This window comes from Rattus norvegicus, chromosome 17, assembly GCF_036323735.1.
Source record: "Rattus norvegicus strain BN/NHsdMcwi chromosome 17, GRCr8, whole genome shotgun sequence".
Classification (NCBI taxonomy): domain Eukaryota; kingdom Metazoa; phylum Chordata; class Mammalia; order Rodentia; family Muridae; genus Rattus; species Rattus norvegicus.
The window spans coordinates 9,323,217-9,341,206 of record NC_086035.1 but is presented as its reverse complement, the minus strand read 5'-3'; the positions used below and the strand labels follow the sequence as shown (position 1 = coordinate 9,341,206).

The following is a 17,990-nucleotide window of genomic DNA, read 5'->3' as shown; positions in this document are numbered from 1 at the left end:
AGTTATGAACAGAAGACCTCAAGTATCACTCAGTAGGGGTACCAGACACCCTGTTAATTGCTTCATCTGATGTGCCTCCCGTTTGGCAACAAAGCAAAACAGTTAAGATAACCATTGCTGAAACTGCCGAGTTCTGAAAAGTTAGGGGGTTTTTTTGGTTGGTGTTTTTTTTTTTTTTTTTTTTTTTTTTTTTTTTTTTTTTGTTTGTTTGTGTTTTTTTGAGGGGGGTGGTGCTGTAACTTTATGCACCAGGTACTCCTAGGTGTTTTGATGACTTAGTTCTCAAGAGTGTTACTGTTCATTATAAAATGTTGCTGGTAAGGAAATTAGATCTCAAAAAGGAAAGTGAATTCCTGAAGTAATACGGTGTAGGAACTTAAAGCCCCCTTCTGTCACCAACTGAAACTTGTATTTTAAAGTTGCAGCCACACAAGCAAGATAACCTGAGTTCCGATTCTCCTGTTCATGTAAAAAGCAAGGCACATTCCTATAGCATAACACTGTCAGATCAGAGACAGGCAGATAGATACCTCGAGTTCATTGGCTAGCAAGCCAGCCCAACAGAATTGAGGAGCTCCAGGTTCAATGAGAGACCCTGTCGCAAAAAAATGAGGTAGAGAAGGATCAAGGAGTACATCCAGTACCAACCTCTGACCTCCACATGCATGTAAAGCACAAGATATACAGACACAAAATTTAATGATGCTTTTCTTTATCCTCTGATCTCTATTTACCATAAACAGTCTTAGAAGGGAGGGCAAATGTTTATAGTCATACGTGTGCATTTTGACCTCATTGTCTTATCTGAAAACCTAATTGAGCTGGGAGCTCAGGGATGTTAGAGAAGGTCTGTTGTTGTAGAACAGTCTTTGTGCATGCCTTTACTAGGGTTCCAAATAATTGACTGGGGGTAGAGCAAAGCCATTACTGCTGGGACTTTATATGTAACCTGTTGGTTCTAAATGCCAGCTTTTTTATTCCTGTAGGAGGCAGCCTTCTGTGCTGTGATTCTTGTCCTGCTGCTTTTCATCGTGAATGCCTAAATATAGATATCCCCGAAGGAAACTGGTACTGCAATGACTGTAAGGCAGGCAAAAAGCCACACTACAGGGAGATTGTCTGGGTCAAAGTTGGCCGCTACAGGTGAGTAAGCACAGCACAGTGTGACTCTTTTCTCTCGTCGTCGTTTTCCAGTTCCTGGGTTCTGGTAGATAATTAACTTATAAACTGCTCTGCACGTTTCAGCACAATAATACCCACCCAGATCGATCGTTTTTCTAGAACAAAAAATTTAGATGATTTTTAGTTCTAAGAATGGTAGGTGTGATATAGCAAATTCTTTACTGAAGTAAAATAAGTCCATGATGTCATAAACATTGTTAACATTTCAAAGTATTTATTTGCAGACGTGAGCCTCTCTACCAAATAATTGTCCATAGTTTAAAACCAGTTGTTCCTTTTGTCTTTGAAGTTGCGATTGAACTCGGAATGCATAAAATACACACCTTAAATGTAGTTTTCTTTATTTGATTTTAAACAAGATTTTATTATGTAGTTATGGCTGGCCTCAGACTTAGCAGAAGTCTGCTTGCTCCTTTCCCAGGCATTTACCTAGCTAACATGAGTAAGTTCAGTAGTTAGCAAGGGCACACTGTGGTTACATATTTTATAAGTTTCTAGAAGAAAAGCTGTGTGTGGTGGTGCACCCTGTATTCCCAGCATTGGGAGCCTGAGGCAAGAGGGTCACAAGTTCATGGCCAGTTCTGCCTGTATAGCACAACCCTGTACTAAAACAAGCAAAAACAGTCATCTCGGGACAAGTTTGAAGTTATTGACACATAAATGACATATGTTAGAAGATAGAAACATTAATTAGCTTGGTTAGATAATTACTGGGAGTTCTGTTTTAGTTTTTGTTTTTGCTTTTGAGTAGGGGCCTTAATTATGTAAACTCGCTTTCCTCAAATCTGCTGTGCAAACCAGGCAGGTCTGAAACTGACAGATCCACTTGCCTCTGCCTCCTGGGTTTAAAAGTATGTGCCACCAGCCCTAGCTGGAAGGTTTTTCTTTCCAGTACCAAATTGTCTAGTATGCTACCATTGATGCCGTGATGTTGAGCTTTCTTGTTTTCCCCACATTTTAATTTCTCTTGTTTAGTTAATTTTCATAAATTTACTTGTGTGTGTGGATATGTACATGTGAGTACAAGTCCCTTTTGAGACCGGAAACAAGGGATCCTGTGGAGCAGAATAGACATGGTTGTGAGCCACCTGATGTGGTGCTAGGAATGGAACAAGGCCCTGCAGAACAGCAGCACATGCTCTTAGCACAGCGCCATCCCTAGTCACCACTATCCGATCTTCATCTCATCGTTGCAGAAAATTCTTCAGTGGACATTATAAATATTTGTGTACCATAATTATTTCCTTCAAGTAAAATAACTAATTGTAAGACATTATTTATATATTTGTGAGTGGATGGACCTGTTATTTCAGGCTTCTGGAACATTCTCCTTTATATTGTTGGTTTGTAAAATTGACCATGGGTTGGAAACTGAGGATAATGGCTGAATGAACAAAGTTCTAGCTGGACAAGTATGAGGACTGATGCTCTGAACTTAGCACCCTCCTTAATGTGAGGAGCGGCGGGTAGCCCACCTGTGCTCCTGGAGTTCGTGAAGCAGAGACGAGGGTCCGCAGGGCAAATTGGCAAGCTAGACTGGAAAACACTGGTCTGCTAACTCCAGAACCAGACTCAGTAAATGGGGTGGACAGTGACTCAGAAAAACTGTGTTCACGGGGCTGGGGATTTAGCTCAGTGGTAGAGCACTTGCCTAGCAAGCGCAAGGCCCTGGGTTCAGTCCCCAGCTCCGGAAAAAAAACAAAAAACAAAAAAAAAAAACAAAAAAAACCTGTGTTCACTTTGGGCCTGTACATACATATGCACACCGTACACATACATGCATACATACATACATACATACATACATACATACATACATACATACATACATACCTTCTCCCTACCCCACATTAAGTAGGTTGTTTTCCTAGTGCCTTTGCAGCCCTATAGAGGCCTCTTCTCTTATTTGTACCTCTTCCAGGTGGTGGCCCGCTGAGATCTGCCATCCTCGAGCTGTTCCCTCTAACATTGACAAAATGAGGCATGACGTGGGAGAATTCCCTGTTCTCTTCTTTGGGTCCAATGACTATCTGTGGACTCATCAGGCTCGGGTCTTCCCTTACATGGAAGGGGATGTGAGCAGCAAGGATAAGATGGGGAAAGGAGTGGATGGGACATATAAGAAAGGTAACTTTACCCTTACTGAGACTTCTACTGCTGAGTGTCTGCTCTGCGCTCACATTCATATAATGGCCCAGGATTTCTAAAGTATAGCGGTGCCTACTTATAAGTTCAGCATTCAAGGCTACGGCAAAAGAATTGGAGGGTCAAGGCTACCCTGAATTACATAGTAAGGTCCACAGTGATTTTTGCTATACAGTGAGACTGTCTCAAAGGAAGAAGCAGCCAGGCACCAGGCATCAGATGTCGTTTAATGATACAGGACGTGAGTGGCATCTATAAGGTCATGGATTGATTCCCAGTTTATGTATCTGTGCTGATCCAAACTTGTTATTCCAGTCGTTATGAGGATGAAGCACGGGGGATCACCAGGTTGAGGTCAGCTTCTGCTGTTGTGTAGCAAGACCCTGCCTTCTAAAATTAATTAAGGTCAGCTTTAATCCCAGCACTCTGGAGGACTTCAAGGCCAGCATGGTGTAGCTAGCTATCAAGTCTCTAGAGAGAGACCTTGTCTCAAAAAAAAAAAAGTTAAGTGAAGTAGAATTCTTGTAATGCTTGTCATCCGTGTTCTGACTGGCAGCCTCATATTTGCTAGCACTGTTGCTTTTGTGCAGAAGTTACTCCATGATCCACCATCTCAATGTTAACTCTAACAGAACCATGACTCAGTGTCTTGTCTCATCAAGTAGTTGAGCTGTGTAACTCACTTCAGTTTCCTCTGCAAGAATCAGGTTTTCTTTTTCCTTCTTTTTTTTTTTTTTTTTTTTTTTTTTAAGGTTTGTATAGATTTTTAAAAAACAAAAGATGTAAAAGCAATTAGAAGTGCAGGGAAATGTAAACTGGTCTAGCATTGAAGGGTAGGGTCTGCTGAGGCTAAGTCAAGTCACCTGGTATATTAGCTTTACAATTTAGCAGGCAGGTAATACAACTTGAGCCTTTCTCTAAGATATAATGGGGAGCGGATCTTTGAATAACTTACTGAATAAAGTAAATCTGTGAGGTACTTGCTGTTCCTATAGTTGTCATTTCAAAGGCAATATATTTCTTGTTAAATGGATATTGAAGCTTACAAATTTGCTTACATCGTGAGGAGGCAATAATCTTAAAGAACTGATGCCTACTAGTGAGGTGATTCCAGAGTACTACTCATTAGTTTAGAACAGAACATTAGTTTAGCAAACGTTCTGTTTAACCCATGTTCTTAGGTCCTATTTGATGTATGGTTTCTGTGGGGAAACCTGGAAGATTGATGGTAATCATAGGAGCTTGAATGGAGAGTCTTGTCGTCCTAGATAGTCAGTGACTGCAACACCACCATCTTTGCCTGTGCAAAACTGGCTGTCATTGAAGCTAGAAGAGGAGAGAAAGTGTAGGAAAGGCCCTGCGTCTGAGCCTGTTAAAGTTTTGGTATTGTATTTGCCCTCATAAGCTTTCTAAGAGTACGTCTTTAGTGGGAGGAATCAACCATCAAACTGTCACATTCTGTGGCTCTTGTGACAGACATTCATAGCCTGCAGAGCCAATCTAGGATTTGACGTTTTGAAGTCATAGGTGTTTTTGCCAAGTGATGCTTTGAAGAAAGAACCATGATAGTTATCACTTATTGTTGTCCATGCCTGTGATGGTTTTGTTTCCTGTTGTAAGTTTTTATGGCAACCTTATAAATAGATTTTGCAGATGGTGAATTAATAGGCCATATAAGGTATGTTATTTGCAGAAGGTCTCTGTGTTACTCAGTGAATGATGTAGGAAGGTTTTTGGCTCTGGCAGTTAGACTGAAATTTCAATATCTTGTTTTTGAGACAAGAGCTCAGTGTAGCTTATAAGTTGAGAGCTTCTATCTGGAAAGATGAATGAACTAGATGGTTTGTGCAGTTCTACGGAATAGGAAAGCAAGGCAAGACGCATGTGATAATCATAAGAGGTTCATTATGGGTGAGAGGAGAGAAACATTTATTATGTATGAGTACACCATAGCTGTCTTCATGCACACCAGAAGAGAGCGCAAGATCCCATTACAGATGGTTGTGAGCCACCAAGTGCTTGCTTGGAACTGAACTCAGGACCTCCGGAAGAGCACTCAGTGCCCTTAATCACTGAGCCATCTCTCCAGCCCATGAATTTCTTTAAAGAAGAACAGCATAAAGAAAAGTGACAAAAAGAAAAGGGGAAAATTAGAATTTTCAATTTACTCTAGGTAAAGAACGCATGTTTAAGTTGAGAAAAATTAGTCTTTGGGTTTTTTTTTTATTTTTTTCTAGACACTGCAATCTTGTAAGGCTTTTGATAGCATGAGGTGCATTCAGATATAAAGATCTGCTGCTTGTTAGAGCCATAGTGATATTTACAGAGTGAGTATTAGAGAGTAGATGGGCATAGAGGAGGAAAGGAGTCATCAGGAGTGTATGTAGTTTGCACATTCCCTGTGGTACCGAGGAATGCGCACTTCTAGAAGCAAATGGGTTTTATTTTTCTCTGATAGTGGTAGTCTGTATTTTATATTTGTTTAACTGATTTTACTTTGTTTTCTCAGCTCTTCAGGAAGCTGCAGCAAGATTTGAAGAGTTAAAAGCTCAAAAAGAACTAAGACAGCTGCAGGAAGACCGGAAGAACGACAAGAAGCCACCTCCTTATAAACATATAAAGGTGAGAGGCGCATCCTGGAGACTTAATGAGCACTGTTCAGCTGCTTCTCTGCTCGTGGTAAAAAACTAAAACTGTAAGCAGAGTTGCTCTCAGAATTCAGAGCGCAGAGGAAGTACTTTATTGGCATTGCCAACACATTTGTGGTGGTCCGTCCTGTTGTTCTCAGACCTCGAAGTAAGCTCCTTACCTACAAGTCCATACCACTGTAAGTCGTGGATTTCCCACCCACCCCCATTAGCTTATACAGCATCATCTCGTCTCAGACCCTGGCTTAAAATTCTTTTGGCCTAGCAACTTAGGAATTGACTTGTTCCCTGGTGTTAAGAGTTTGTAGTCAAGAATTCTGCAACTAAATTACAGTCTCCCACTCTTTTAAATTTGGAAATTGGGGTCTCAGTTGTCTGAGTTTGCCTTTAACTTATGATTGTCTTAGTTTTTCCAACAGCTGGGATTAAAGGCATATACCAGCACACCTAGCTTGAAATTTACAATTCATGGATCAACAGTGGCATTATTATTGCATGAACTACCTTAGTCTTGCTTTTTCTTCAAGTCATGTAAAGTGTGTCATATAACTTAAGGGAAGTGATATTTGTTTCTTAAAGGTCCTCAGTTGTTTTATGTTGACATATCTTCAGGTGAACCGGCCCATTGGCAGAGTACAGATCTTCACTGCAGACTTGTCAGAAATTCCCCGTTGCAACTGTAAAGCTACTGATGAGAACCCCTGTGGGATAGACTCAGAGTGCATCAACCGGATGCTGCTCTACGAGTGCCACCCCACAGTGTGTCCTGCTGGAGGACGCTGTCAGAATCAGTGCTTCAGCAAGCGCCAGTATCCAGATGTTGAAATTTTCCGCACATTACAAAGGGGCTGGGGTCTCCGGACAAAAACAGATATTAAAAAGGTAAACAAAATCTTATGAGATTTTACTTTAACTGCATGATAAAACTGGTTCATCTTGAGACAATATGAGAAATATAACGCAGGAGACATGGTAAGGGATTATAGTGAGCGCCACCATGTAGAGGGTTGAGAATGGATGATCTTGTCATCAAAAGTCCTTCCACTGACCATACTCACTACATAGAATAAATAATAAAGGACAAGTCATGGGGGTGCTATGAGAGTATTTACTGTTTTGTGGAAATTCTTTAGCCAGTAGTGAAGATGAGGGAAAAGAGATGGTTTAGTGTTAATATTTTAGCGGAGAAAAACCAGCTTGGGTTTATTAAGTGTAACACGGAGCGTTCTACTTTCCCAGTAAAAGTGCAGGCGTCTTCATTGTGAAGCGCGGAGGGCGTCTGCCACCTCCCTCCTCAGTTAGGCACCGAATTTTGAGAAAGTTGTTTAGGAAGGAAGGGAGACACCCAGGAATATGGGTGTGGGCTTTTCCAAGGGGAATTACCAGGTTCCTCAAGCTTTTAACAAATAATATTATACATGCCGGATGAAAAACAAGTCTTATTTGACGCTTTAGTAAAGTAAACCTTTTCATAATTTGTAAAGGATTTTGTTGAGGTTTCTAGGAAACACAACGGCTGTAGCCTGGTTTGTTTAGTTATTTGTTTGCAGCCAAGATTAGGATTAAAGTTTTGCAGGTATTTGTGAAAGCCAGTGTAGTTGTCCTACCCACATGGTGGAGAGTGTGTATAATGTGGACAGGAAGTAAGCAGGGGAGCCAAGAAAGAGGAAACCATGGAGAAGCTGGCTTCCATGCCTCAGACAGGAGACAACACTGACTTATGTCTTTGTTGGTATTCCTCAGCCTCAGTTCTGGTGCAGCTTGTGTTTATCTCCTGGGGCTTTCTGATGGTGGCAGTGACGAGGTGATTCACTTGAAGTGATTAAGGCAGCATAAATAATAAAATGTGGGCTGGAGAGATAGCTCAGCGGTTAAGAGCACCGACTGCTCTTCCAGAGGTCCTGAGTTCAATTCCCAGCAACCACATGGTGGCTCACAACCATCTGTAATGGGATCCGATGCCCTCTTCTGGTGTATCTGAAGACAACTACAGTGTACTTATATATAATAAATGAATAAATCTTTTAAAAAATATATAAAAAAATAATAAAATGTACATAATCTGCTTTGGGAGAACTACCCATATATATTACTTTTTAAAATAAGAGGTGTTCATGTAAACACCAGTATACTTTTTCCATTAAGTTATGAGCAATTTCGTATTCTAGGGTGAATTTGTGAATGAATATGTGGGTGAGCTAATAGATGAAGAAGAGTGCAGAGCTCGGATCCGTTACGCACAAGAACACGATATCACTAATTTCTATATGCTCACGCTAGACAAAGTAAGTAATGCAACGTCCTTTTTTGTTTGACTGTGTATGTGTCCCAGACATAAGTTTACTGTTTGTCTGCATACATGAGAATTTCCTTAATTTTTGATTCTGGAGAAAGTTGGACCTGCTCTTTTCCCATAACAAAAAGACAATATAAAGCTGCTTTGAGTGCTCTGTTTGTGTGATCTGAGCTAAGCTGGGATTGTTATGCCATAAAAGTACCTGACAGGGCCACAAGAGGGTACAGCCCTTCACCCTTTATTTTACACACTGGAGGGCTAATGTGTTATTGATTCATGTACAGCACTGGTTCTCAACCTTCTTTATTAATACAGTGCTCATGTTACGGTGACCCCAACCATAAAATAATTTTCACTGCTATTGCATAACTGAGTTTGCTACTATTAGAATTAAATATCTGTGTGGTTGATGATTTTTGAGAACTGTGATGTAAATTGTAAAAGCTCAAGAAATCAAGTCATTATTCCAGTGTTGTTGGTTTTCTTAATGTTTTAGTGATCATTGGAGTTATATTTTGGAAGAAATTTTCTAATGTCCCCATTTCTTATGTATGTTTTTCTTTATGTTTGAATATTAGATTCCCGTAAAAAATGTATATAATAATTTTGAAGTTCTCCCTTCCCTATATTGAAATTGAACCTAGTATTGTGTGCACACTAGTCAGACACTGTGCAGCTGAGCTACTTCCTCAGCCCATCGTACTGTAGTTAGTTATGTCGTCTCACTTTGTTTGTTACTCCATGCTTTCTTGTCACATGTCAGCTACCGTAGGTTAGAGTATTACAGTTGATGTTGAGTCCGAACCTTACTAAGTTACCTCGGCTGCCTGGACGTTGCCCTTGTCCTTCCTTAGCATTCGCAGAAGCTGACACTACATTGTGCCCCACTGGGAGAGGTGTTAGTCCTAGACTCCCCTGGCGGTTACCTTGTAGATATTTCCTAAATTGTACTTTTGAGATTATGAGTCCTTAGTGCCAGGCATTCTGATGATAGTGATAGGGATCAGTATAAGCATTCAAACTTGATTAGATGATTTTCAATGTGTCCCTGATCTGAAAACTTGTCACTTAGAAAGTGGAATAAGCTTTGCTTCTCTCGAGCTGTGGTTCATAACCTTCAGTTGCCTTAGAGGTCTGCTGTACCACGCAGCGCAGCCCAGCATAGTGTTAGCCCTGCAGAGTTGAATGTATCTGACACATGGCCTTCCAAAGAGAGTTGGTGCTGATACTTACTGCTCTGTGGGTGACATACATAGAACCCCTGCACTGAGAACATTGGGTTTTAAAAGCGTCTTCTTTATCTTGTGAGAGTCTAATTTTTGATATAGCAGAGGTCTCAGGAAATCTGACAAGTAGCTTTTCTTGGAAATTGTAGGATCGAATTATTGATGCTGGTCCTAAAGGAAACTATGCTCGGTTCATGAATCACTGCTGCCAGCCTAACTGTGAGACACAGAAGTGGTCTGTGAATGGAGATACCCGAGTTGGTCTTTTTGCTTTGAGTGACATTAAAGCAGGTAAGAATCATTTAAGGGGCTGGAGAGATGGCTCAGTGGTTAAGAGCACCAACTGTTCTTCCGAAGGTCCCGAGTTCAAATTCCAGCAACTACATGATGGCTTACAACCATCTGTAATGAGATCTGATGCCCTCTTCTGGTGTGTCTGAAGATAGCTACAGTGTATATAATAAATAAATAAACCTTTAAAAAAAAAAAAAAAGAATCACTTAAGGATACTGCAGCTGAGACCTGGACTTCAAGTTCTTCCTTTACCATCAAAAAAATCCTCTTTCATTCTCTCGGAAAGAAGGTCTCCAGTTCCCAAGGACATACAGACACGTAAAAACTTTCCAGGTGCTGTTGGTGTATTGGTGCACACCTTTAATCTCACCACTCAGGAGGCAGAGGCCGGCAGATCTCGGTGAGTTCAAGGTCAGCCTGGTCTACAGTGTGAGTTCCAGGACTGTCAGAGCTATACAGAGAAATCCTGTCTTGAAAAAAAGGAAACAGAGAGAGATGGAGATTTTGCACATGGTACTTGGACATGGTTTTATTCTATGTGCATTGGTGTTTCGCCTGCATACATGTCTGTGAAGGGGTCAGATCTCTGGGAACTGGAGTTACAGATAGTTGTGAGCTTTCTGCGGGTGCCAGGAATTGAACCCCAGTCCTATGGAAGCGCCCTATTGGGATTTTTTTTCTCATTTTATAAACCAGACTAGCTGTAAACTCCACCTGCTTCTGCTGGAATTAGAGCATGAGCCACTGCGCCTGGCTTTGAAGGAACTTCATACAGATAAAATCAGAGTAGTTAGTCCTTTTGTGACTAGTTTCTTTTTATTTAATTAGCATAATGGCTTTAAGGATAAAAATTGTCCAGGTCTCTATCTTTTTCCCTCCTCTTTACTGTATTTAATAGCCCTGGCTATCCTAGACTAACTTTGTAGACCAGGCTGGCCTCAAACTCAAAGAGATCTGCTTGCTTCTTCCTCCCGTGTGGTGGGATTAAATGTATTCAGCCCTGATGCCTGGCAACCTTGCTTTTATTTTAATCTCAGACGGAGTCGAATTTGATATGTAGATCAGGCTGGACTTGAATTCATAGCTTCTGCTTTCTGGGTGCTAAGATTAGCTTTAATATTAAGTACCCCAAAATTGGCCTACCTTAGAAAATTGTAGTTTCTCTAGTCTCTTTCACCTGCCTTCTACATTTGCCATAATCTCTTCGTATAAACCAACGAATCTTCTGTTACACATCACCTACCTTTTTTCCTTGAGTAGGCTTTTTCCCCAATTCTGCGTTTTATCCTTAAATAATTTATTTATTTTTATTTCATATGCATTGTTGTCAGATTCCCTAGAACTGAAGTTATACACAGTTGTAAGCTGCCATGTAGTTGCTGGGAATTGAACTCATAGACCTGTGGAAGAGCAGCCAGTGCTCTTACCTGCTATCTCTGGCATTCCACCTCGATATCTTAAGGGAGTCATAAACTCAAGTAGTGAGACTGGAGATGAACCTGAGGCCTTTGTATATACTAGACAAGCATCTTACCACTGAACTCTTCACCAGCCTCCAAGGTTATTTTATAAAACCACTAAGAACTGGTGGGTTTGACACTACTCAACTCTATCATGGTTATTTTCTGTAAGAACGTAGGAGTCAGTTGATTTAACCGAGCAAGTGTGAGACATTCACTTGTGAGAAAACGTGATATGAATGAGTTGTAGTGTGACAGTGTTCTATCTGTCACGTTCTTATTGTATGACAGCTGAGAAACAAGGTTTGTGAAAGCTGGTATTTAATTGGGCCTAATGTTTGAACTATCACTCTATGGTCATTTATGTGGTAGTTTTTAAATGTACAGAGAGTACATGACTTTTCAAAATGAATTTTGCTAGGGCCATGATTGCAGAGTAGCTCCTGGAATTTGTTGTGTTGTTGTTGCTTTTTTTAATTTATGCATGTGTGTATGTGTTTGTAAGTGTGCATGTTGCCTATGGAGTGCAGAAGGGGACACCAGAGTTAGAACTGCTAAATGTGATATGCTAAATGTTGGTGATGGGAACTGAACTCAGGTGCTCTGAAAGAACAATAAATACTCTTTTTTTTTTCTTTTTCTTTTTTCTTTTCTCTTTTCTCTTTTCTCTTTTTCGGAGCTGGGGACCGAACCCAGGGCCTTGCGCTCACTAGGCAAGCGCTCTATCGCTGAGCTAAATCCCCAACCCCAACAATAAGTACTCTTAACCACACTCTCTCCAGCCCTCTATTATACTGGTGGTTGGTTGGTGTTTTAAGAAAAGATCTCGCTGTGTAGTGATGGCTGCCCTGAATCTTACTATTTAGACCAGCTACCCATGAACTCAGAGGTCTGCGATGTTTGTCTTGCAGTGCTAGGATTGAAGATGTGAACACACAATGTTTTACATTTTTAAATAATAAATAGAGTGTCGGTCTCTTAGTTTTGGAGAGGCTTTGCTAGGGATAAACCAGGGTTTCTCATGTATTGGGAAAGCACCCCAGTCTCCTACAGAGATCTTTAAATTGAACTTACTGCTGTGGGCGTTGTGTTGTATTCTTTCACTCAATTTATAATATTTCTCCACTATAAAATGGCATATTTGGCCTCAGACACATAAAGACTAGGAGTTCCTCAGCTGCACTGTTGGTTTGAGGCATGCCTCTATGAATTCATGGAGTCACTTCAAATTCAGATCACCTAGTCACATTATGTCGTAATTGGCTGTATCATCAGTCTGTAATCTTACTCTCTTGATGGTATTACTGTGCAGTGAAATGTCTCTTTCCTTGAATGCTTCCAAATAAGGTGGATTCCCTAGCACACACAACTGGCAGGTGTTTTTCAAATTTGCATGGGTAGCCTGCTGATAGAGGGGGTGGTCACACAACCACAGGAAGTGAGCAAGTGGAGAGCCAAAGACACCAGCGGTGCCTGTGCCTTGTTCTCTTCTTGGATTTCTGTTGCTGACAGTAAGTTTGATGGCCCATGTGCTTCCAGGAGCCCTTAGTCTCCACTCAGCTTTCCTTAGAGTCTTAGGGTTTAGATTCAGGGCTTCGGGCTTAATGGCGCGTGCGTACCTTAACCAGTGAGGTATCTCCTCTTCAGACTCTGCTGAGTGCTGGGTCCTATTACCATCGAGTTACGCATTTATTTTTTAGTGTATTTAGAATTTAAGTAATTAAAAAACATGAAAAATGAGAGTAATACTTTAAAGGTAAGGGTTTTTTTAATATTAAGCTGCTTCAATTTTTGTTAAGTTAGCTAATTAATAACATAGACTTAAGATTTTGTTCTCTTAAAACTGTTCTCAACCGGGTATGATAGTTTATAGCTTTAATCCCAGTGTACTCTAGAGGCAGAAGCAGGAAGATCTCTGAATTCAAGGTCAGCCTTGTCTACAGAGTGAGTTTCAGGTTAGCCAGGACTACATGGAGATCCTGTTTCAAACAAAAGCAAAAAATCAAATAAAATTATTATTATTCTATTAGAAGCTAATGTCACTTATAATTAAGAAATAATGTAACCATATATGTAAATATTTTTGTGGTCTCTTGTACAGGAACTGAACTTACCTTCAATTATAACCTAGAATGTCTTGGGAATGGAAAGACTGTCTGTAAATGTGGAGCCCCGAACTGCAGTGGCTTCTTGGGTGTGAGGCCAAAGGTACCACTCTCTAAACTTTTATATTAGGAGCAGTGCTATGTCTTCCCTGTACCATTGGTAGGTATGGTATTAGGGATGAGTCTTCTTTGTAAGAAGCTATGTCTTTGCAATACAGGAATTGACTGTCAGCAATGTGGCTGACAGTTTCCTGAGTTCTCATGATCTAGTTGGTGTTGCTGCTGTGTTTCGTGCAGTTTGCCTCAGTAGTACTCTTCTAGCGCCCATCACCACCACCACCAGTGGGGGTGGGAGGGTCGGGCTGTAAAATAAAAAAAGCCTATGAAGTAGGTTCCTTCTTCCTGGTCTCAGCTCACTGATTTATACCTTCTGGTAAGCTAGTTAGATCCCGCAGGTATGAGTTTGTCCTTTTTTCTTTTCTTAAACTTGAGTCTGTCCTCCTGTTCCTACCCCCTTACCTGCTGGGGTTACAGGTATCCACTCCCTTACCTGCCTGGGTTCTCTTTGTTTTGTTTGTTTGTTCAGTTTTGGGAGGTTTGTTTTGTTTTGTTTTGGAAAGTTTCTCTGTGTACTCTTGGCTCTTCTAAAACTCACTTTGTAGACAAGGCTGACCTTGAACCTACAGAGATCTACCTGCATCTGAGTCCCAGCTGCTGGGGGTGCATGTGCCATTACCACCACTGCTGCTGCCGCCGCCGCCGCCGGCACCTGGGGACTGATGTTTCTCACTCCCCTCAGATTTATGTGTTTGCATGCAGTTAAGTGAACATCGGGCAGGAAGACAAGGGCCTTTACCTGCTGAGTTCTTTTTCATACTCCTATGGTTTCCTTTTCTTCATTCGTTCATTCATTCATTCATTCATTCATTCATTCATTTAAGACATGGTCTCATTGTGTAGCTCTCGCTGTCCTGGTATTCAATCTGTACACTAGCCTGTCCTCAAACTTTCAAATATCCACCTGCCTCTGCCTCCCAAATTAAAGAACTGTCCCACCGTGCCTGGCTTATCTTATCCTGCTTTTCTTAAATACTGTTTCAAGTTTTCCTTACTAATAAGTGATTTTATTCTACTTTGCTTTCTTCTTTTCTTTTGAGACACAGTGCCCACTGTGTAGCCAGGATGTCCTGTAGACCACACTAGCTGGCCCCTTTCTTAGAGAGATCTGTCTGCCTTGCTTCCTTGGTTCTGGAATTAAAAGAGTGAACTACCATGCTCAGCTTAACCATCAATTTTTAGTGATGGTTTAAGTGTACATTCCATGGTCTGGCACTCTTAATAATAGTGGTTCTGAAACTTAATGTTGGTGCACAGAAGTCTACAGAGTGACTCTATTGGGTGTTCCCACTGTGTCTATAAAGTTAAATACTAAATAGTGAAAAATGGATACGAACAGATAAGGATCTCATTGTTTTGAGGAAAATCTATTGTGTTCCATCAGAGTAGTAGGGGTTTTTAATGAACCTTTTTGCTGGTTAGACAAAGGCCTTATGGGAAGTTGTAGACAGTGATCTAATTTGACCTAAAGATGTCTTGTTGAAAACAAAAAGTGTGAAATAAGCTTCTATTTCCCTAATTATATGTTTAGTGAGAGTTTGTTGAATAAACTAATAACCTATACGTGTACACACAGAAATCTTTAGTTATGTAAACACCAAAGATTACACAGTGGATGGCCTTGAATACTAACTAGTCTTTGTATTAATGAAAGAAATGTTTTTCTGTTGTTTCATTCAAATTTAAAGAATATAATACAAAAGTGTTAAATAAATGGATGTGGTACTATAGTCGTGTAATCCTAGCACTGGAGAGGTTGAGGCAGGATGAATTGTAATTTCAAGACCAGTCTGGATTGTATATAAGACCTTGTCTCAAAAATAGCAAAATAATAAAAGCCAGCAGTATGACTCAGTAAGGAAGGCTCTTGCTCCCAAGCCTAATGGACCTGCATTTCGTCTCCAAAGACCTAAAGATGAAAGTAGAGGACAGTTATCCCCTGACCTTCACATGCAACACACACCGTGGTACATCTGTGCCCATATACAGACATATGCACACAACAAGTAGATGGGATTTAAAAAAAGAAGAAGAAGTTGGGCATGGTCATGTATACCTTTAATCCTAGCACTTTTGTGAGTGAGAGGCAGGTGGATCTCTTTGAATTCAAGGCCAACCTGGTCAACATAGCAAATACTTGGGTAGCCAGGGCTACATAAAAGAGACCCTGTCTCAAAAACAAAGGTAGTTTTTTTTTCTTGATCAATGAAACACTAAAATAAACAGTGATGGGGCAGTGTCACAAGGATGGAGTCAAATTGAAAAGCATTCCCAAAGGCCAAAGCTTGACAGTTTGAACAATTCAAGAAAGTTAATATAGTATGTATATTTTTTTTTAATTTTTTATTCTACTATGAATATATGTGTGTTTTGATTTCATGCGTGTCTGTGCAACACTTGCATGTCTGGCACAACAGAAACTAGTAGAGGGTATCTGATCTCCTGGACTTAGAGTTACAGACAGTTGCAAGCTGCTGTGTGGGTGCTGCAAATCACAGCTGGGTTCTCGGACAGAACAGCAAGTGTTCATAACTGCTGAGTCATCTCCGCAGCCCAAAAAATGCTGACATGAATTGGGCATCTGATAGGTCACTGTGTCGTCCTGCCTTTCCTCCTTTAGATCAGTATCTTGAGGCTTGTCTTACTCTAGAGGAGAGACTAAAGTTTATAGGATGGTTAATCTAGTTAAGGTTACATACCTGAGCTCAGGGTGTTGACTGATCAATATCTGACCTCCAGAATCAACCCATTGTCACAGAAGAAAAGTCCAGGAAATTCAAGAGGAAGCCACATGGGAAGCGCAGAAGCCAGGGTGAAGTCACCAAGGAGAGAGAGGATGAATGTTTCAGCTGTGGAGATGGTGGTCAGCTCGTCTCCTGCAAGAAGCCAGGCTGCCCGAAAGTTTACCATGCAGACTGTCTCAATCTGACCAAACGACCAGCAGGTTGGTGCCAAAGTCCATTCCAAGCACTCCTTCTCTGTCAGAGTTTTCAGAATCTGCCACTTGCTTTACTCAGAAAGCGGATGCTATTTATAAGCACATGCCCCACAGTTGAGAGGGCTGGTCCATACTCTTTGGCACTACATGAAAACAAAGGCCTAAAGTCCTAGATTATATTTTACTTTTCCAGCAACCCATCAAGATTTGTTTTCTGTTCTTATGCATGTCTGTTCATGGGGAAGTTCAAGTGAAGTGAAATGACTTCTTGAGGATAGTTCAAAGAGCCATATTGAGAGACAGTGTGAGGCATCTTAAGAGACTTGAGCTGTTCAAGTCAATGAAAGATGGGTTGACAGTCTTTTATAAAACCACAGTTTCTCTCAACCCTGCAAAAGTCTCCTACTTCAGTGTAGACTTTTGTGTATGAAGTAGCTGTGTCAGTATCACATAGGACAAAGCTGCCCAGGTAGACGAGGTTCCCAGAAATTGTGTTGGGAGAAGTTGGTGTCCTTTGGGCGGTGGCTTGTATGTTAGGATTTTAGCTATTTGGACATGCCAGCTGTTGTGAAAGACCAACAACAGATGTGCGTGGCTGTGTTAGAGGGAGGGTATTATACATTATCCTAATGCCTGCTTCTAACATGTCCAGAAAGAGGAGAACTTTAGAGTACAAGACAGGGGAGTATGTTTATGAGTTGGTTTTCTTTCGGTTTGTATAATCTGGTTTCGTGATATAACAGAAAGCCAAGAATAATGTGGGCAAGGCCATTACATTGAAATGGCAGAACCAGGAAGGAGCAATATGGATTTCCTTAGAGCTCTCTCCTGGCACAGGTGTGAGTGGTATGGTTCTTGTTGGGTTCAGTCGGTGAAGTCTGGCCTGTCCATTTGGTGATGAGGACATTACGTGCTGTTATTTGTGGGTTCTAGATGCAAGATTAGGTTAGTTTTAGGTTTCTCCTCTCGTTTTACACGGACAATGCAGATAAAGTTCTGTGCTGGTTTCAAGACTAATATTCAGCAAAGGTGAGTCGGCTTCCCCTTATTATTTTTGCATCTGTATATATTTATTCTATTTCTATTTAAAACAAAATAAAAAAGAATGTTAAAAGGCTGACGTGTTCCTCTCTGAGTTAAATATTTACAAGCTGTCTAGAGCCGGGTATGCTAACACACTTAGAACTGGAGCTGCAGGCAACCCTGGGCTACGTAGTGAGACCCAGCCTCAGATAGCTCAAAAACTGACTAAATTTGAAAAGCTTTCCTAGGACAGACAGGATTTGCAAGCAAATGTGGAAGTACTGATAACTGTTTCATCTTAAGAGGAACCTTGGGGTTTATTTGGTTGGTGTTCTACTGTACAGCCCTTCTTGCTAGAAGTCTCTTGCTTGTGTTTAGTCGATACTTAGTTACTCAACCTTGATTCTTTGCTGTTATTTTATATATTGTTTTGTGCAGAAGAGGAAGCTGAAATTCTGGGGAAGGAGTAACGGCAGGTGAGTGGCACCGACTCTGGAGAAGTGGCAGTGTGAAGGAGGCTGTGTGGCCACCGCTGTGCACCAGTCTCAGCACCATG

At 40.9% G+C, this 17,990-nt stretch overlaps 1 protein-coding gene across 20 annotated transcripts in view; it reads left to right on the top strand.

Annotated features, from left to right (window-relative positions):
* The window catches only part of Nsd1 (nuclear receptor binding SET domain protein 1), a 114,444-nt gene that overhangs the window by 90,322 nt on the left and 6,132 nt on the right, over positions 1 to 17,990 (top strand). For 19 of the 20 annotated variants that reach the window (XM_039095620.2, XM_006253624.5, XM_063276340.1 and 16 more), the window contains 8 exons: positions 987 to 1,143; positions 3,104 to 3,309; positions 5,837 to 5,949; positions 6,588 to 6,857; positions 8,144 to 8,260; positions 9,647 to 9,788; positions 13,353 to 13,459; positions 16,213 to 16,417. In XM_039095620.2, coding sequence (XP_038951548.1) covers positions 987 to 1,143; positions 3,104 to 3,309; positions 5,837 to 5,949; positions 6,588 to 6,857; positions 8,144 to 8,260; positions 9,647 to 9,788; positions 13,353 to 13,459; positions 16,213 to 16,417 — 1,317 coding nt within the window. Of the gene's footprint in view, positions 1 to 986; positions 1,144 to 3,103; positions 3,310 to 5,836; positions 5,950 to 6,587; positions 6,858 to 8,143; positions 8,261 to 9,646; positions 9,789 to 13,352; positions 13,460 to 16,212; positions 16,418 to 17,872; positions 17,911 to 17,990 lie in introns of all 20 variants that reach the window. The other variant, XM_006253627.5, reaches the window with a different exon arrangement.